Source organism: Sander vitreus, chromosome 12 (genome assembly GCF_031162955.1).
Source record: "Sander vitreus isolate 19-12246 chromosome 12, sanVit1, whole genome shotgun sequence".
Lineage (NCBI taxonomy): Eukaryota > Metazoa > Chordata > Actinopteri > Perciformes > Percidae > Sander > Sander vitreus.
Window position 1 is genome coordinate 18751473 of NC_135866.1, and position 21201 is coordinate 18772673.

The window sequence follows — 21201 nt, forward strand, 5'->3', positions numbered from 1 at the left end:
GTTAGTCCTACACAGCACAGTTGTAGTTGATTTCAGATTTTTTGTTGCCAGTAATAGCAACAAACATGTCAAACAAGTAACACTAGACAGAGCAACTGCATCTATGTTCACATATGTTCACACTTTCCTCTAGTGGCATCTATCCATGCAGATAACTTTGGTTTCTTTTTCTACCCCAGTCAACAGTTTTTATAGAGACCATTTCTTTAATAGAAAGTAGTGCCAACAATACTCTCAACAATAAAAAACAGTTCACATTAAGGTCTGCATTATTCAAAGTAGCCAGCAGCCACTTGTTCCAGCCATTTGTAAGTTTAAACTTTGCCTAATCATAATCTAAGTCCTTGCTAAGTGAAGATTCACGCATCACAAAAAAACTGATTGAAAAAGGTTGCACCACATAAAATAATTCTTAGTTAGTTTACATTAGTTGTTAATAGATATTTACACCCAGTAACTGCCAGATGAAATCATTTAATTGCTTAGTGAACCAACTGACCAAGCTTACATTAGCTTGCTACCATATACTAACCTGACACTTGCTGTTTAATGATGTAAGCGTGAAAGATTTTCAATAATGTTTCACAAAAATACACAGTATAGAAGTAAAATTAACGTAACTTTGTTACAGTAACGAGAGTGTATGTAATTTGTTACTTCCACCCCTGCCTAAAACTGTTATTTCACCCTCATATTTTTCCAATGTTTGCATGTTTAAATAAAACAAAGTCACACTTACATTTACAAAGAATTGTCGGTTAAGTTTAGCATTTGGTCTCCTAAAACAATTATATTTGTCTAAATAGTCTAAATAGGTCAAAACCTCAGCAACACTTGTAGTATACAGTATATAACAGCTTTATTGTTACTGTATGTCACAGCTCGTGAGGCTGCATCGACTTCCTGTTTACATATTTGATTGCTTTGGATTTTGCATTTGCACTGCAGATGTTTCCTAGCAGCAGGTTTACAGATTCTGTCCCAGATGACATTTCCTAAGTTTTAATAGTGCAGTGTGATGTAGTAAATCTATATTTCTATATATTTTATTCCTCTCTTCCTTAGGTGAGATTCCTTCTATAAGCCCCTAGGGGTTTTCTTAATCTCACCTGCACAATATTTATTTTGTATTACTTACTTTTCTTGTGTTACTGTTGTCTTGAATTTATTTAGCAAAATAAACAAATTCAAAAAACTAGCTCGTAGTTTATAAGAACGTTGGAAGGACGTTACACGAAAACTTAGAGATGGGTATACGCATAGGAATTTTTCCTAATGTCATTATTCAATGCACAAACAAAATCCAGTTCACCTACATTGTTTTGGGGATGAGGGCAAAAATCTCAGCACCTGGACGAAACTAAAATGAAATGATTTAGATAGCGGGATCTCAGCAGCGTATCACCCCCTGCACATTATGTGTTTGTCACAGACTGTGTGCTAATCGTCTCAAGGCTCAAACTTAATTTAACACTTGCATGTCATAACACCTATCAACCATTGACATATTGTGGAAATAATGTCAGGGGCCTGCAGCTGTGTGACCAGCTGTGGCCCAGCTAAGAGCAGATTGCATTAGCAGGAGCTGGACTTCTCTGTGCACATGGGCAGCCTCACTCAAGTGCCATTTAAAGACGTGCCCATTTATCATTGGTGTTATGAGTCTCTTCTCTCCTCCTCAGATTGTGTTTGAAGCCATAACCTCAGGGCAGCGTGGCTTGCTGGCCATCAAAGACGTCGTGGTCCAGGGCCACCAGTGCAGTAAGTCCTTTTTCCCCTTCACCATAAAAGAATATCATCAAACATTCATTGTCCTTTCCATGACACCCTCCCAAATACCTGTATCGTTGTTCTATTCAAGGCCTCCCAGTCAAACAAAAGGCCTTCAAAGAGTATGCTACAGTCAATCCAAAGTGTATACCTCCCTCCTCCTAGTTCCCTGAAGATTTATGAGCATACAGTTGATATGCTGAAGTGTGCTCAGGATATAATCTTGGAGTTGCTGTGTTAAATCTATCCTTTGAGGAATGGGAGAAATAGTGTCAAAAAAACACAGGGGGAACGGAAAACAAATACAACCATACAGTTTGCTGGTGCTAGTGTTTGGATTCCACTTTTCTCCTCCCTCAAGGATATTCAGTAAAGCATCTCATCTCTCAGAAATTCTGCTGTCCTTACTGAATATAAGCACTTTACAGTGCGCTGCAGAGCTAATGAACATGCAATCACTAGCATATTTGAATTTGAAATATTTGATACACATCTATGCTTTTGAGTACTGGGAGTCATGTGAGTGCATATGGCACTGCTCAAGTTTATACAAAGAGGTTCCACACTCTACAGTCTAAGTCTTTATCAATACCACACAGGTTTTCATCAATTGATTTATACTACCCCTCAGAGCTGAAGTATCAAGCTCTGATCGTAAGGCGCTAATGACCTGGTACCCATTTGAAAGCCGCTGAATTCCTACGAATGTTATGTCAATAAGGTTGATTTATATAGCGATAGGTGTTGCATATAAATGTATTTAAGAAAATCAATGAGGCCATGCGACGTGATCAATGTTTAAATGCGCAAAAGTGCGAGTGGATCAATAACCCGCTCAGTGGCAATTGGGTTTCTTGAGTGATAAGCAAAGTGATCAGAACAACTCCTCAGTGGAGCACAGACAATTCCTTTTCTATTTATACAACCATGTGGGATATCCAGCACAAAGGTGTGATTATGCCACTGGGTGGTCTGCCTCTTCTTGCATCATTAAAGAAGACATTAGTGATGAGGAAAAATAGATTTGTCTTTCTTGGCATTGGATGGATTGACAGGACAAATTCATAAAGGAGGTGTAGTTCAAAGACGTGGCTGTAAAATATTAAGTATGTGAAAGTCTTGATGATGAAAGTGATAGAATTAGCTTTTGCTAAGTCTTTGGAGATTTGGTTTAGTATCAAGGTCGCTCCACTGAATTGCCCTATTTTTCTATTCAGAATAGCGGTACTAATCAAACATGTTCTACATAAGATACTTTTGTGGACTATCCCAGTCAGTGTGCATACTGATAATGAGCACAGTTGGAGAAGAGAATAATGCTTTTGGAAAAATCCCCTCAATAAATGAAAAGATGCAGTCAACAGATAGCAGAAATTGGGTTTTTTGGTAGGTGCAAGATGGGCCTCTGGTGTCTCATTTTAAGGATTTAGGTGAAATGTTCCTCACAAAATGATGCTGACCTCTGGCGCTGAGAGTATCCGATAGTGTAAGAGCATTATCCATTCAAGCCTACTCCTAGTTCTCCAGTTTTGCATAAAAATCATAGCAAAGGAGTTACAAAGTGGGTAGCAGTGAAATCTGTGGACACAGGAGCATAGATCTTGATGCAGCCTTTGAGCCGCTACTCTAGCACTCAGTTCTGGCGATTAATACTCAGGCGTAAGTATAAACGCATTTTAGGGAAGTTGACATGTACTGTTGTATAACTTTTCTGCAGCTGTCTAATATATATATATTTTTTTTTCTTTCATAGTGAGCACACCTCACTTCCTGACTATAAAGGGAGTGGAGGTAAACGCTGGACAGACTGCATCTTTTCACTGCACCGTCAATGGACGCAAAAGGGACAATTTCCGCCTCTGGCTTCAGGTGAGATTCATGTTTATCTTTTTATTTACCCTCTAGATCAAAAGACTAGATCAGAGGGTGGAGTCAGTATTAGAAGTGGGGCCCTCTGGAAATTAATGTGTCTTACTGAACAGACCCTGCTGTCTGAATATGTAATCCTCTGATCAGCAGTGCTACTGTTGTCTAAGAAGGCAATGTCTTCTTTAAATGTGGAAATTAGAAATTTAGCATAAGCCATTTAATGTAGCAGGTTCAATAAGTCATTATAATGCATAATATCAATGTCTGGTGTAAGGGGATAACAATATTTGTTATAACTGGAATGGTTACCAAATCAACATTTTTATATAAGTAAAATCAAGTTGTATGGTTACAACTTTCAACCATTTTGTGCGATCTGGATACCACTGTTGGCAACAAAAAAAGTAAAATACATGGAAAACAAAACATAAATTGATAATCAATCCCCATCACACAACAACCTATAATACTGTAGACACTTGAGACAATTGTGCATGTTCAATAACTCACACTATTTGGATCCCAATTGCTCTGTAAAAGGGAGAGGGAAGCAAAACAGAATTTGAGGCAAGAGTACTTGGTTATTTTAAACATGTTTAACCCTAATTACATAGGGCCAAATGTAAACCCTTCCACCACAGCCATGTTGCTGATTGCTGAGCAGATGTTCATTTAAATTGTCAGTAAACCTCAAACATACTTCTGGTTAGCAGTTTAACCACAACTCTAAATGGTCAATGGCCAATCATGTTAATATATTGTATGTGTATGTAATGTATCATGGCACCTCATGTACCATGCTTGTACAAAGTATGACAATTTCTTAATTTTCAAACACCTTACATTCACTTTTAAAAGTTGGGTTCAGGAAATACAAGTAGCTTTTATAGTTTACTTTATAAATCATTTGACAAATTCAAGCTAAGCCATTCACACATTGCTTTATTGTGCACTTGTGTTTGAAAACTCACCTGCTCACAGGATTTCTAGAGGCCCCTGTGTCTGGGAGGCAGGGGATTACAGTTGTTTCAGATCACCGCAGTATGGTCTTAACCTATATAGATGTTGGCTCTGTGGATACTGTGTACTATATCCGGCACAACGGAGCTGCACAGCAGTCTTGAATTGACCTTGTTCTGAGCAGCAAAGGTAGTGCATCTGGCAGACATAACCCTGTCGGCTCTGCTGCTAAGCACACTGTCACACATGTGATCAGTGGGAGCATGACGCTGGGTAAAGGTCCTCTGCCAGGTACTCCATCATTTTAACAAACACGTCCTCATTAGCACAGGAGCTGGAAAACAAACATTAAGTGAAGTCCCCTGATGACAGTAATGAAGAAATATTTCTAATGAACAAATGTCCCCCATCTGCCTGCTGTGAGGGGTGACAGCTGGGGAGAGCCCTGTGTGTGTGTGTGTGTGTGTGTGTGTGTGTGTGTGTGTGTGTGTGTGTGTGTGTTCCTGTGTGATAAATGTATTCCTACTATCAGCCACCGGTGGGAATGATAGGACACAAACAAACACGCACGGTACCAGACAACAAGTACACTCAACCACAGTTTCTGAAACACACAAGGTCAGCCCACTTTGCTTATTAAACCTTTCCATTTTGTAGGCTCACTTGTGTGTTTGTCTCGGTTCCAAACAGGGCATTGGTGGACGGGAGGCCCCGATGAAAGCCACTAAACCTTGGAACAATCGGCGCTTCATAGGCACTTTCGATGTAGAGAACACAACCAAGGGCGACTCGGGCCGCTACCGCTGCATCGTCCACTCAGACAAAGGGGTCGGAGTGTCCAATTATGGGGAACTAACCATAAAACGTGAGTATTGGTCCCAGAGCAGAGAGAAACACAAACACCGCCTATCTGAACTAACACAGCACAAACGGCAACAATGTTTTCCATCCACATAACCTCTACGCATGCAACAAAGTCAACAGGGGATAAACAGGAAATGCTGCTAGTTCATAAATGAAAATGTCCGCTAAGGCGATACAAAAAATACTAGCTTTTTATGTTGATTTGTTATCCACAGGACTTTAATACTTCCCATGTAAAGGCTGTCCTTGACTGAGCACAATTCCACCTAAAAGATCACAAAGGGTTTACAGTAACCTCACTGATATTTCACTCCTGTAGTCATTTGATATGAATTTATGGAGCCGTCTGAAACTAAATCCTGCAAGGCCTCACTTTCCTACAGCCCTATAGCCCGGTAATGGCCTTCTATATTTCTTCGCCTCAATTTTCTCCCCGTGCTCTCAATTGAATTTACTGCCCTGTTTGTCCTTCTTGGTCTTTTTGTCTCCAAGCATTATGTGATTGATAGGTTTAATCCTGGCTGTCCAGATCGAGGTCTGTCAATCATGGAAAAATGGCCGGGCCCAGACACAGCATAGTGAAGAGGGAGATAAAGTCTCTCTGCCCGAGTGTATCAGTGAGTTTCAGTGGTGTACTCAAAGAAAATTTACTGACACACTGGAAGCACTCAAAAACCACACTCATCCTCGCACTTAGACATGCTCGCTAGACGGCAATATTTTTGCTGATCACTGCTTTCAGTGTGTTACTACATATATTTTTACACAAGACAAACCGGTTAAGTGTAAAGTGCCTTTGTCATAAATATTTAAAATAATTTTCTAGTTTTAGGCATTTATCAAATCATGTAACACATCCTGCTTAAAATTCAGCATTTCACACCTTGATGTCTCCGAAATAAGCCAACTCGTCGCAGAAAGAAAAGTCATACACATAAAAAAGGCTATCTCCTCTTATCGTACCAGTCATAAAACAAGTGCTTAACCCTCCTAGCAATGTGTTGGAGTCGTAAATCCTCCTTAAATGTGTATTCACCGCTTCCTTGACTCGTTCTTGGAGGAGTGACCACGGAGCCATTCTGTGGATTATGAGCAGGCTACAGTCGCACACGGGCTCGCTCTCCCCCCTCCCCTCATTACCATACAGTGCCTTTATTCTTCAACATGAGCATAGTGAATGCTTGATTATCCGAGGTAATCACTTCTGCCTTTCATGCCGTTATTCAGTCAGATTTATGCACCTGTGTGGAAGCGCAGTGCATGTATTTCCAGAGCCCCATATGGATTGGGCAAGTGCAGCCACTTTCCTGTGCCCCCTTCGTGATGGGCTCTCCTGTAGTGCAACCAGCGGTTCTGAAAGGGGGATAATTGCTCCCTTTTCAAGTGCGGGTCGGTCGGTCTGTCTGTCTGTCTGTCCCTTGTAGTGCTGAAACGTTAGTCGATTGATTACTCAATGGAAAGAAAATTAAATGACAATTTCTATAAATCATCAATAAATAATCATTTAAGTAATTCATTAAGCAAAAAGGCCAACGATTCACTGGTTCCAGCCCCTCAAATGTGAGGATTTGCTGTCATATTATTGTAAATTGAATATATATTGGGTTTTAGACTGTTGGTTTAACAAAACAAGCAAAGTCAAGTCACCACCTTGGGTTCTGGTAAATATTGATGAGCATTTTTCACAATTTTCTGACATTTAACAGACTAAAATATTATAAAGAGAGAAAGAAAAAACGTATAGTTGCAGCCCTTTGATGGTTCTTAGTATGTCTTTGCATTGGTTCCATGTGCATGCCAGGATGACTGTTTTAGTTGCATGTGCATGCATGAGTTTGCATTTGTGTGAATGCATTCTGGCAGGCAGGCAGGCAGGTGTTGCGTGTGGGGGGGGCGCAGCTGTCACCAGGCCGTTTGCCTATCCGGTCAACATCATGACAACAGCTGCTCACTGACCCTTGTGTATAGCCGCCACTGTCATCTGCGCACTGTCACCCATCTCCAGCCAGCACGGAGCTCAGTTCGGAGCCCTTTCCAGCGCCCTGCTGCTGCGAAGCTGCCTCGTGAGGCTTAAACAGTAGGAATTGAGTTGTTAATATCCTAAAGTGTTTCAGCACTTGAGTGTATTTCACACCGGTAATCCGTTATTTTCAGTGTGTCTGCTATGGCTGTTGAACAGAGGATTACTGCACCTACAGAAATTATTTCATCACCGTAAGCTGCTGTTGCTTTTGTGAAGCAGTAACTTTTAAAAGTTAAATGAAATGCTTATTGCTATAATACATCGTGCTGCTTAGTCGTATTGTTACATAAATCGTCTCAAGTGATAACAGCAAAAATAGGATTGAATGGCAGCAGTGTCATCTATGCAGAATGCATAAAAAGCATTTATCCATATAAAAGGAAGCTTGATTAAATGATTGAAGGACTCTCACTTGATACCTTGGGCATTTGTATCCAGCAGTCTAATGGTGCCACAGGTAATCCTATCCTAAGATAATACAGATAAAATCAGATAATCATAACATGCAGAATCATAACTTTAGCGGACGATATGTGGTTGAATATCGTGTTAAGTTCAAAGTTTCTCACCCTGTGAATCTATCAGAATCAGCTAGAAACGTTAACAAATTGGTAGAAACCTACAAGACACTCCTCGTTTGAGGTAGGATATTTCTCAGTTGTACTTTAGTAGTCTTGCTTTGCCAGACCCTCCTCCAAAGCGCGCTGGAGGAGAGTCTGGCTACTTCATACAGCATTTGGGGATGGGAGGAAAACGTGCTCTGGTTTATTGGCATTTCTTTAAACCAATCACAATCGTCTTGGGCGGTGCTAAGCACCGGAGAAAAGTTGCAGTGCCGCAGGCTCGGAAGGAACATGTTTTGGTGGAACGTGTATGTTTAGTTGTGCAACAGAAAACTCAGATTGGACAGATAGTCTAGCTAGCTGTCTGGATTTACCCTGCAAAGATCTGAGAAAAGGTTAACCATAGTCCTCATAAATCGACTGGAGTTAAAATGCCAACACAAAGGAAGCCCAAGGCAACGGAAATCCAGCCTAAATGAGTGAAATACGGGGCATTTTCCAGCGGCAACGGAGCAATCCCGGGAGTGGAACGTCAAGGATATAGACTATACTTTTAGTAACTTCTTTTAGTTGTTACTTTTAATTTGGCTCTTTTAATAGATACATATATTTATCATGCAATAAAATAAATTACATCTGGTCTTCTAATTGTAGATTTCATCTGCTTTTCTCGAGAGAAGAAATAAAAGCCAAACAAATACAAGAAAACCGGAGCGCTCTGTTCTATGAAACCAACATTGGGAAACCCAATTTATACATTTTACTCTTATTTGACGTTTTAAAATATGACATGCCAAACACCATTACAACAGCAGTATTTGTAATACCATATTGTACTATGAGGGATTGCATTACACAATGAGCCTGTGCTGCTTTCTGTTGCTTAAATTAAATCCTAGCATATTTCCACTTAACTCAGTTAAACCCATTTTAAGGCATAACATACTACAAAAGACCATCAAAACAAGCCAATGGTTGAAGCCAGATTTTGGATCACCTCATTCTTTTGTCTGGCTCCAACACACAGACTGATGCACTGCGTGCAAGTCCAGGAGAAGACCTGCTGGATTAGCTGCTTCGCTTTAGGTGATGTTTGACAGCAACACTGGGAGCTTAGATTAGTGGGAGTTTAGGGACCTGTGACTGAGGTCACCGTAGGGTAACCATCTGCTGAGGGTGAGCCTCCAATTCTCTGTGGGACACCTCAGCCCTAATGTGCCTGGAGACTTCTCCCTCTCCATGACAACTCCATGCGAAGCAGCCAGACCACTAATGGCATTATTTTGTTACATGTGTGTGCTCATTAGTGCTACTCACTGTGGCCTTTGGGAGGTTTAACTATTGTAGTATGTGACAAGGGTAGATTCCTAAGCAATGGCTTGGCTGTGGGTTATAGCTCTTTGTTGACAATGGGTTGTTTTTGGTTGCACCAGGAGAGATGAAAGACACGCCGGTGAGATGGTGTACCTATTTTTAAAATGATAACTGGAACAAGCGTTATTGTCAAATGTGACTTTGAAAAGTGGAGACAAAAGTGTAGAACTATTCTTATAGAAGTTTGTTTGTTCTATCTAATCTAACTATAAAGCAAGTCGTCTGTCTTTCACACATCTCGAGACCAAGACCTGCAACTTCGGTGTGTTTTCTCACTGGTGTTTCTGACCGTGAGTAGCTGTGACTTGGGTGCGTGACGCAACAATGTCGTGGCAGGTGTATTACACAGGACCCAAGAAAGTGTCAATTGTAAAGTTGTTTGTATGAGCGGTTCTTGAGAAAGCTGCAAGCAGCAATACCACAGACCAAGCATTTGGCCCATTCCGAACAAGCATGTTTTGTATGGGCACTGCACTAGTAATAATTCAATCCTGAAAACAAGAACTTGTCTGACATTTCGAGAAGCCTTATTGAACCAGAAATGGCACAAGGTTTAAGCAAGATTAGACATAACAGAGGTCATCTGCAAGATTGTCATTGAACACCACAAGGCCCCCAAAAATTGTTGATTGATAATATTGAATGAATGAATGAATGAATGAAGAAATTTATTTCAGACATATCAAAATTAAACCAAACAAAACATCAAATAAATGTACTCATTTATTTACCAAATATGTATATCTTAATTATATTTATCACATTAATCTTCTAATTTTTATATATATTTTTTTATATATATATATAAAATCATACACATACGTCAGTGAACACACATTGCTTCTTTCCTATATCTTTTGAAAATTATTTCTTTGTACCTTTTTTTGAACTGGATTATGTTTGGACATTGCTTTAGTTCATTTGTTTTCCCACTTAAATCTTTATTGACAATTCACCATTAAAACAACAAACTCACAAACACTAGCAAACAAAACAAAAAGAAATCTGCTTGGGGATTGCCTTCACATTTTAAAAACTTTTTAGAGTTACGTTTCTTAACAGTTGTTCTAGTCCAGCGTCGTCATTTTGAGTCCATTTTTCCTGTTTTCTGTCCAGTTGTGGTTCTTGTAGTCTCAGTTTGTGTGTCAGTCTTTCCATTAAAATGATTTCTTCCATAATTGTTAGCCATTGGTTCTTCATTGGTGGGGTTTCCTTACCCCAGTTCCTAGTGATAGCTTTCTTGCTAGCTACAAGCAGTATTTTGATCAAATATCTCTCACTAGCAATAATATTTTCTTCAAAGAATTTACATAGATAAAGCACCAAACAACTTTTAGGGACCTTATATTATTCGTGGTGACTCTTTACTTATCATTTCTTTACTTACCAATTTCCAATAACTTTCTGACATTCCCAAAAAACATGACAATGGTCTACATCAAAAGACCTGCACCCTCGCCAACATTTCTGACAACTGCGCAGCTGCTTACTTTTCATTTAAAGAAACAAATCAGATTCTTCCCTCCAGATTTGTGAACTGGTAGATGAGTGATGTGTTCTCCACATATCATGCCAATCTATTGTGTTCCTTCTCCCATTTCACCTTAATATATTTAGTAGCATGTTTGTCATGTATGTTCAATCATTGATATAGTGTTGAAATTATTCTAATGTTACATTCCTAATATGCTTTAATTATGGTTTGGATGACACCATTCAGCTCCCCAGAAGAATCTTTTCATTTCTCTTTTGTAATACAGTGGGGCAAAAAAGTATTTAGTCAGCCACCAATTGTGCAAGTTCTCCCACTTAAAAAGATGAGGCCTGTAATTTTCATCATAGGTACACTTCACCTATGAGAGACAAAATGAGAAAAAAAATCCAGAAAATCACATTGTAGGATTTTTTATGAATTTATTTGCAAATTATGGTGGAAAATAAGTATTTGGTCAGTAACAAAAGTTCATCTCAATACTTTGTTATATACCCTGTGTTGGCAATGACAGAGGTCAAACGTTTTCTGTAAGTCTTCACAAGGTTTTCACACACTGTTGCTGGTATTTTGGCCCATTCCTCCATGCAGATCTACTCTAGAGCAGTGATGTTTTGGGGCTGTCGCTGGGCAACACGGACTTTCAACTCCCTCCAAAGATTTTCTATGGGGTTGAGATCTGGAGACTGGCTAGGCCACTCCAGGACCTTGAAATGCTTCTTACGAAGCCACTCCTTCGTTGCCCGGGCGGTGTGTTTGGGATCATTGTCATGCTGAAAGACCCAGCCACGTTTCATCTTCAATGCCCTTGCTGATGGAAGGAGGTTTTCACTCAAAATCTCACGATACATGGCACCATTCATTCTTTCCTTTACACGGATCAGTCGTCCTGGTCCCTTTGCAACCCCAAAGCATGATGTTTCCACCCCCATGCTTCACAGTAGGTATGGTGTTCTTTTGATGCAACTCAGTATTCTTTCCCCTTCAAACACGACAAGTTGAGTTTTTACCAAAAAGTTCTATTTTGGTTTCATCTGACCATATGACATTCTCCCAATCCTCTTCTGGATCATCCAAATGCTCTCTAGCAAACTCCAGATGGGCCTGGACATGTACTGGCTTAAGCAGGGGGACACGTCTGGCACTGCAGGATTTGAGTCCCTGGCGGCGTAGTGTGTTACTGATGGTAGCCTTTGTTACTTTGGTCCCAGCTCTCTGCAGGTCATTCACTAGGTCCCCCCGTGTGGTTCTGGGATTTTTGCTCACCATTCTTGTGATCATTTTGACCCCACGGGGTGAGATCTTGCGTGGAGCCCCAGATCGAGGGAGATTATTAGTGGTCTTGTATGTCTTCCATTTTCTTATAATTTCTCCCACAGTTGATTTCTTCACACCAAGCTGCTTACCTATTGCAGATTCAGTCTTCCCAGCCTGGTGCAGGTCTACAATTTTGTTTCTGGTGTCCTTTGACAGCTCTTTGGTCTTGGCCATAGTGGAGTTTGGAGTGTGACTGTTTGAGGTTGTGGACAGGTGTCTTTTATACTGATAACAAGTTCAAACAGGTGCCATCAATACAGGTAACGAATGGATGACAGAGGAGCCTCTTAAAGAAGAAGTTACAGGTCTGTGAGAGCCAGAAATCTTGCTTGTTTGTAGGTGACCAAATACTTATTTTCCAGAGGAATTTGCAAATAAATGTGATTTTCTGGATTTTTTTTCTCATTTTGTCTATCATAGTTGAAGTGTACCTATGATGAAAATTAGAGGCCTCTCTCATCTTTTTAAGTGGGAGAACTTGCACAATTGGTGGCTGACTAAATACTTTTTTTTCCCCAGTGTAGATCCTATTGTTGTGGGTATCTATAGAATTCATGTGTTCCCAATTCATATTTTCTTGTCGGAGTTTCGGAACACTTACTCGTACACTCTTTCAGAACCTTACCTTGAAATAGTTGTACACGTTTTTGTTATTTATAAACCTAAACTGCAGTTTCCTATTATTTAAAAATACCATACAGTAATTTGTTTTTTGAAAGTCCCAGTCATTTGTACAGTGAGTCTTATTCCTTAGTTGACACAAAGGCTGCAGCCCAGATGACATAACACTTTGAAACTGTTTGAACTGAAGTGCAATTATTTCTGTCTGGGACACACTGATGACATCTCAGAATTTCACTTTGTCTACTCTTGCCCTGCTTTTGAACAGCAATACCGAAATGTAAATACATTAACTCCACTACGATTCAGTCTGAAACATTGTTCTTTCTTATTCCACTTCTAATAGTAATAATAAAAACTTTATTTATATAGCTTTTTTAAAAATAATTTACATAGTGCTTTGACAGACAAAGCAAAAGCAGGATATCCAGAGCTTAATAAAACAGAGATCTAAACAGTGGGGCCAAACAATAGCAAAACAAAATTTGGGTAAATAAAAACAATAAGACACAAGACTCAAAGCATAGTAAGAAGAAAAAAAATAACAAACGTATAAAAATAAGCAATAAAATAAACCTATCAAGAGCAATAAAGGATAAAAAGAGACATCACAAGAGATCAAGTCTATAAAAATGGGTTTTAAGAAGTGATTTAAAAGAGTTCACTGATTCTGCAAGCCTTATCTCCTCAAGCAGGTCATTCCAAAGTTGAGGGGCCCTGATGGCAAAAGCACGGCCACCTTAAGATTTAAGCGTTGACTTTGGACAGCCAGAAGGGCCCCAACTAAGGGTCTAAGGCTGCGAACTGGCTCATACACTACACACCACTACATTTAATTGACAGCTATAGTTACTAGTTACTTTACAAATCTATAGATAGATCTAATTACCCAACAGTATATAAGATAGGTGGTTATGTTATGAGCTACCACAACTAGCTACAACTTGTAAAAGTAAGTCAAAATAGTTAATACGCTGTAGAATTGTGTTTAAGGCTTTCCCATCAACGACTTTTAGCTTCCAATAAAATTCCAGATTTAATCAGCTTTTGAATCAGACAAGATAGATGACAACTACAGTATTTGACAATTAACCAAGGCTTTTCCATCCTCTGATTGAAATCAATAAGTAGTAATAGTTCAATGGAGCAGCATTTGCCAAGGTTTGGGTGACTCTAGTCAGTGTACTACTAATGAGATTCCCCAACAAGCTGGAGCTATTGATTGTTCATGTGCTTCGCAGTGATTTTTGATGTGGTTGATTGTTTGGAAGAAGAAATTGATTTTGAGCATCATGTTTGCTTGGTACAAGAATTAACTTTTTTTTTGTGTGGGAATGTCAGTGCTTTTTACACAAATTAAAAACAGTTGTTTTCTGTATGGTCAAGACTTTCCACCATTTCACCGTTATAATGGGTTTATCTAACATCAATCAAAAACTTTTTGTTTCTATAGAACCTCCAGTGCCAATTGCACCACCCCAGCTGACAGCTGTTGGTGCCACTTACCTTTGGATCCAGCTGAACGCCAACTCCATCAATGGGGACGGCCCAATCATCGACAGGGAGGTGGAATACCGCACTGTGTCCGGCACCATGTACGACCTGCAACCCGTAGACAAGACCACACACAAGATCGGCCACCTGGATCCAGACACAGAGTATGAGATTAGTGTTCTGCTGACCAGACCTCTGGAAGGAGGCACCGGAGCCCCCGGACCCCCTCTGAGGGCCAGGACTAGATGTGCTGGTGAGGCCAAAAATACCATTACTTACAGAGTACTGGCATTGGAGGGACTGTCTTTGATAACCAAAACAATGTGTGAGAGAGAGAGAGATTTACAAATCACCTCCTGCATACAATAAATAGCCATCAGGGCTCCATTGTTTCCTCTAAAGCCTCATTTCATTTTAAACAAATATCTGCAGCTCACAATTGCCCAACATATATCATTGCCATTTTACTAATTATTTCTCTACAGTAGACAAAGCCCTCTGTGTTTTCATTGTTTCCGCCTATAGATCTTCATTAAGATTGTTGGCATATGGACATACATTGTCTCTTTTCTAAGTAATATATTCTACCTGAGCACCTGAAATAATTAGCAATTGCATACTTTTTAAGCATTACATGTTACAGAAGAACTGGTAACATCTATGAACCAGTGGAATAATAACAATTTTAAAACTTAACGTCCCTTGCTGTCTAATTAATGCACAGCTGTGACTCCCAATAATTTATATGATTTATGTCTGCCTCCAGACATAGAGCTGGAAACTGCCCTGCCACATGGTTAACTTTATAACTACTTGTTTATTCAATGTAATTCTCATTCCCAGGTCCCTGCAAGCTTCTTAATTAATCAGCAACACAGATTGATATCATGTGTGAGGCAGAATGGCACCTTAAATTTAGATCATTATATTGCTGCTAAACTGTGGGCATTCAAACTCATGTACATAAACACTTTGAAAATTCCTGATGATGTTTTACAAATTGCCCTTCTCACAACATTAACCAGCTAAATTCCCATGCTGTACTAGGATGCCAACTCATGGAACAAAACAAACCTAGCCTCAGCATTTTCCCAAGCTAATGTGGTTTGGTGTCCAGAGAAATGCTGATGAAAATGAGATTTTTCTCCCCTCCCTGCCCAGGGTGTAACCCCTTCTCCCCACTGTGAAGGTCATGAGCTTATTCATTTTTAGTCTGGCTGATAGGGATGAATGGCCACACCTGTGCAGCCTTCTGAGCCAGGCCCAGCTTCTGCAGGGGTCCTGCCCCTTGGCCACCCTGCCGGTCACAGTCGGGGAGATTGATGGCCCTGGCTCCTGAAGTGTGTTTGAGGAAGCAGCTCTTGATCTTGTCCGGCACTCTGCTGGTCTTTCCCACTGACAGGCTGGGCCTCAGCAGTGCTCCTAATTGAACGGTTAAGACTCACAGGGCTGTGTGATACATCACTGTTGATACAGGCAGGCCCAGAGACTCGATCCCCCGCCCCTCTCCCTGCACTGTTCTCTGGAGGCGCTAATGAAAATCTGTGGCCACTTTAGAGCACTGTCTCTCATATAATTATTCATAGCCATGCCTTGGTCACTTCGAAAAATGAGCAATGTTTCTGATGACAAAGGAAGTTTTAATTCAATCTTCTGTAAAATAGGGAATGTATAATGCATGACGCCACCAATTCAGTTCAGAAGCAGGAGGAAGGAAAGGGGCAGCTTTGAAAGGTTTTCTTTCCAATGAAGCACTTCCATTACTTTCCTTATCAACATGAAAAGAATGTCTTATCCAAGGCTCTGTGATTGTTCGAGGGGGTTATTTGTGTGTTTCAAGGGTTTGCAAAATAATTCAAACCATATTGTGTTTTTTCTCCAACTGGTCAAAATTACTCTCTAAACATTTTTTGAGTTAAAAGAGAAAAGCATTTGGTAATTGCACTCCTCTTCCATGTAAAATGTGCATCTGTGTGAAGTTGTTTACCACTTCAGAGTTCTCTGCACTTGGTAAGTGCTACTTGAAGGATGACACTGTTTTATCAGGTGGTGTCCTGGGATCACAGCAGGGTGCCCTGCATTTCAGCAACTCTATTGAGAAACAATCTCACACTGAGAGACCATTTCCAGCCCACACTAGGAAGGCAGATAAGCAAGCCTTAAACAACTTCTCGTCTGAAGTCTGAGTTGAACTTTAGATGTGTAGAAAAGTATTTTCCAGTATTTTCGGTCAAGGCGGTCACAGACACATTATGAACATGAATCAACCCACCTTCAGAAGCAAATATTTGGACAATTTTGTTACTCCAATAAAACCTTCTCAAATGTGTGTATTCAACCGACCTCTGCTGAAGACAGTCACTGTCTAAATCAACTCAATTATTTTAAACCATTTGAAGTTGAATGAGCCAGAGCAAGGGTTGCACATATTTTTAATGCAGCAGAGATAATTTCATACTAGTTTTCATGGTAGCAGAACAGTCTGTCCTATGTGCTTCATCTCCACACTATGGCCTTTGCTTTCCTGCTGGCTCTTGGGAGCTTTAAAAATGGCAGTACATGATGTCCATGCTGGGTCCAAACACCTGCTCAGACTCCAGCTTTTGCCAAGTCCACATCTCTGTCTATAAGTTGTCTCCATCTGCGCTCCAGCACCACGTGGGAGTAGTCTCATCTGTTTGTTTTTACTTTGCCATTCTGTTGCACTGAGCGCTATTAAACACAGGGGAATGAGCGTTAATCAGGGATCAGTACTCGCTTAAACACTCGTTTATAACAGTGGAGAGTAGGGAGGAGCTGCGCAATTATGTTCACTCACACCAAGGTTGGTTATTTGCATTTAGCTTTCTGGTTAACTTGTGAAAGACCAGGTCTGTTTTGATGCAAATAAGAATGGCGCCAGTGTCTGGCAACATAAAAATGGTAGTAGTGGTAGAATCACTTTATTTGCCAAGTACAATAATTTGTCTCAGTGACATTGGTGCCGGGACATAACAACTTGAAGTGTGAATGTTGCCGCAGACAGTGACTGTTAAGCTGATTTTTGAGCATGCCCCTTCCCATTATTAAATTCCTGAAGTTTTACTTGTATTCACAAAAGCATGTTAATTTCACCACATTAATATGGATTTTTAGACTGTACGCTAAGTGTATTGAGGTGCATGAGCATGTGTTTTAACAAAGTTTTAGTCAAGTATATGTTTTTTAATAAATCTGTGCATTCAGAAAGCTTTCATTACATACAAGAGTTGGTGTGTCTGTGGAACCAAAACAAACATTATAGCAGCCATGCTTAATGAAGCAGTGTCATAATATGAACACATTGTGGGGAAAAGGAGCTTCCAAACATGCCTAGGAAGAAAAATAAAAAATACAAATGGGTGCTCCTTGCCTGCAAATATTTTTTAATATATAACAAATATTTATTTAAAGCTTCTGACGCACAAGTTGGACAACAAAAGTGGCTGCAACAAAACTTGTTTATTGCTCGGTATGTGCATCAGAAGCTTTAATTAAAATGTTAGAGCAGAGAGCTTCTAGTTAAATAGTAAAATATTTCTCTACAAATGCTAACATGACTAGCTTTCCCAAAACTCTCCACAGCTTGTCACCATCGCTAACATCCTACTAGGTTATATCATGTCCTGTATTAAGGTCGAGAAAGAACATTGTGTAACTAACTAGTTTCCATGAAATTAATTAAAATAAGGTACTTCATAAGGAAATTTTTCTTCATGTAGACATGCAAATCAGATGCATCAATTGTCAGCAAAAAGCTAGTTTTATTATGTAGACAAAGGTTAGCAAGTGGGTAGCTTTAGAAAAAGATAGCTACACATTGCCCCTTTTAACCATTCCCATGTACATTGTGTCACTTAGTATAATGCATACCTGTGTATATATTCAACTGTATGAGCAGTACAGTCTTGGTGCAGTGTACCACGAGGAAGTTATTCAACAGTAACTAAATTATGAAAGCAGTCCTGTGCCGAACTTATCTTTTATCCATAGAAATCCTGTCTGAAGAAAACATCACTTGAGAAGTTTGTTATATAAGCATGATGGAAATGGTAAGGCCTTTTCCCAACCAGCTTCTCCTTTTAAACCTTACAAAGTAATGAATAATGTTAAGTTAATGTTTTTTTTTTTTCCAGCCATTGTTCAGCTGTCATAAAAAGGGCTTTGCAAAGTGCAATCTACAGTAGGCTTTTAAAAGACATTTTTCCCAACGTATTCTTAATTTGTCAGGAAACCATTAACTTTGATAGACAAGAAGGTTTAATGACCTCACTTACTGTAAGGACAGTTAAGCGTGTCTTAGGGCTCTGTACCACTTGCATAAAGTCTCTGGGAGTATTCTTATTATATTATATATATTATTATATTATAAGAATTTGTATCCAGTTTTGGTGTAAGCTCTGGCAAATTCAGTGGTCACACAGAGCTCCCCAATGTCCAGACATTGTGAAGTGAAGGGTGTGACAGACCTTTCAGAATCAGAAAAGCTTTATTGCCAAGTACGTTTTTTACACATACAAGGAATTTGTTGTGGTGTTGTAGGTGCATGTCACACATTCTCTAAAATAAGTTGAAGAAACAGGTTAAACAAACAATATAAGTATAAATGTGTGTGTGTGTATGTATGTGTGTGTGTGTATGTATATATATATATATATATATATATATATATATATATATATATATATATATATATATATATATATATACACACACACACACACACACAATGTATTAAAAATAAGAGTAAGAATTAAGATAAAAAGAGCAGATTAAGTACAGTGGCATGTAGAGCCAGAGGTGGGGTGTGGAGATAACCTCAGGGAGGTTTCCGGGCCTTGTTAATAAGGCTAGTGGCAGAGGGGAAAAAACTGTCCTTGTGACGTGAGGTTTTGGTCCTGATGGACCTCACCCTCCTGCCAGAGGGGAGTGTCTCAAAGAGTTTGTTGCCTGTGTGGGAGGGGTCAGCCACAATCTTTTCAGCACGCTTCAGAGTCCTGGTGGCGTAAAGGTCCTGGAGCGGCGGCAGATTGCAGCCAATCACCTTCTCAGCTGACCGAATGACACGCTGCAGTCTGCCTTTGTCCTTGGCTGTGCTAGCAGCGTACCAGATGGTGATGGAGGATGTGAGGATGGACTCAATAATGGCTGTGTAGAAGTGCACCATCATTGTCTTTGGCAGGTTGAATTTCTTCAGTTGTCGCAGGAAGTACATACTCTGTTGTGCTTTCTTGACGAGGGAGCTGATGTTCAGCTCCCACTTGAGGTCCTGGGAGATGATAGTTCCCAGGAAGTGGAAAGACTCGACAATGTTAATTGTGGAGTCACAGAGGGTGATGGGGGCAGGTGGGGCTGAATTCTTCCTGAAGTCCACAACCATCTCCACTGTCCTTAGAGCATTGAGCTCTAGATTGTTTTGCTTGCACCACTTCACCAGGTGGTCAGCCTCCGACCTGTAGGCGGACTCGTCACCATCAGAGATGAGTCTGATGAGGGAGGTGTCGTCCGCGAATTTCAGAAGCTTGACAGACTGGTGACTGGAAGTGCAGCTGTTGGTGTACAGGGAGAAGAGCAGAGGAGAAAGAACACAGCCCTGAGGGGATCCGGTGCTGATGGTCTGTGAGTCGGAGATGTCTTTCCCCAGCTTCACATGCTGCTTCCTGTCAGACAGGTCAGTGATCCACCTGCAGGTGTAGTCAGGCACACCAATCTGGGAGAGTTTCTCCTGAAGCAGAGCCGGGATGATGGTGTTAAAGGCAGAGCTGAAGTCCACAAACAGGATCCTGGTGTAGGTTCCTGTGGACCTCCTGAAACCAACCTCCTGAAACCATGAAGTTAAAGGAGACCGATTATATACTGTTTTCACATAGATGTCACCTATATTTAAATTACCATATGTCATCTGGCGGCTTTTGCTAGCTACTTTTATTGGAAAAGAGTTGGCAACACTGGCTATCACTGTCTCTCTAACGTTACAGTCCGTTGCAGTCGGAGACTGACAGCAATAATGGGTAATAAAGGCTTCAAAACCATATACTAAAAAAACATATGTTCCAGCAGGAACCGAAATTGGGGAGAAATTAACATCAGCAGCCAAGATTACAGCTTTCTCTGTCAATAGCATGTAGCTAAATGTAGTTAGCAGTGGACTGTAACCGAGTATAGCAGCACTTTCTACTGTAGAGAAATAAAAAATAGTCTTCTAAACCGAAAACTACACAGCCAGACATGTTCCAGCAGGAATGTGATCCAAAATTGGGGAGAAATTAACATTTGCCTAGAGAGTAGAAGAATGTTGAAAAATGAGCTTTCAGAACAGTGTGAAATTTGAGGTTTTGGCTCATACGCATTTCTTTTATATACATTTACCTCATTATTTGAAGCTTTGGCTACGTTTAATATGAACATCGAACATTTTAACATTATACAGTAGATATGACAGAAAATACAGAAAATCATTATTGGACTCCTTTAAAGAATAAAAGAGTATGAAGGATGGTGCATAGATGTCACTACAAGTCTAAAGGACAGAGATAACTTGCTATTTTTCCTGCCTCTTTAGCTTCATGCACGCTTGCCTCAGTAAGGTCTATCCATTTATGATGGTTCCTTTCTTTTTCTTTCCTTTTGTGGATTTAAAAGGAAATTGTTTGCTAGGTTTGATGTGTCTAATTAATGCTATTGTTGCCTTAAGGCATGAATAGAAAGCCACTTCACCTCACCATCTCAGATAACATTGATGGGGTTTGTCACCAACAATAGCTGGCAGTCATGTGACCTATAGGGTTTATATATTGTCTGTTGCAAGGCGAATGAAAAGCCTTGGTTTGAGGCCC

At 40.1% G+C, this 21201-nt stretch overlaps 1 protein-coding gene across 9 annotated transcripts in view; it reads left to right on the forward strand.

Annotated features, from left to right (window-relative positions):
* Window positions 1-21201, forward strand: part of LOC144527050 (receptor-type tyrosine-protein phosphatase mu) — a 158018-nt gene that overhangs the window by 51876 nt on the left and 84941 nt on the right. For 4 of the 9 annotated variants that reach the window (XM_078264892.1, XM_078264893.1, XM_078264895.1 and 1 more), the window contains 4 exons: window positions 1683-1761; window positions 3524-3639; window positions 5290-5464; window positions 14307-14600. In XM_078264892.1, coding sequence (XP_078121018.1) covers window positions 1683-1761; window positions 3524-3639; window positions 5290-5464; window positions 14307-14600 — 664 coding nt within the window. Of the gene's footprint in view, window positions 1-1682; window positions 1766-3523; window positions 3640-5289; window positions 5465-14306; window positions 14601-21201 lie in introns of those variants that run through there. The other 5 variants (XM_078264896.1, XM_078264898.1, XM_078264899.1 and 2 more) reach the window with 2 other exon arrangements.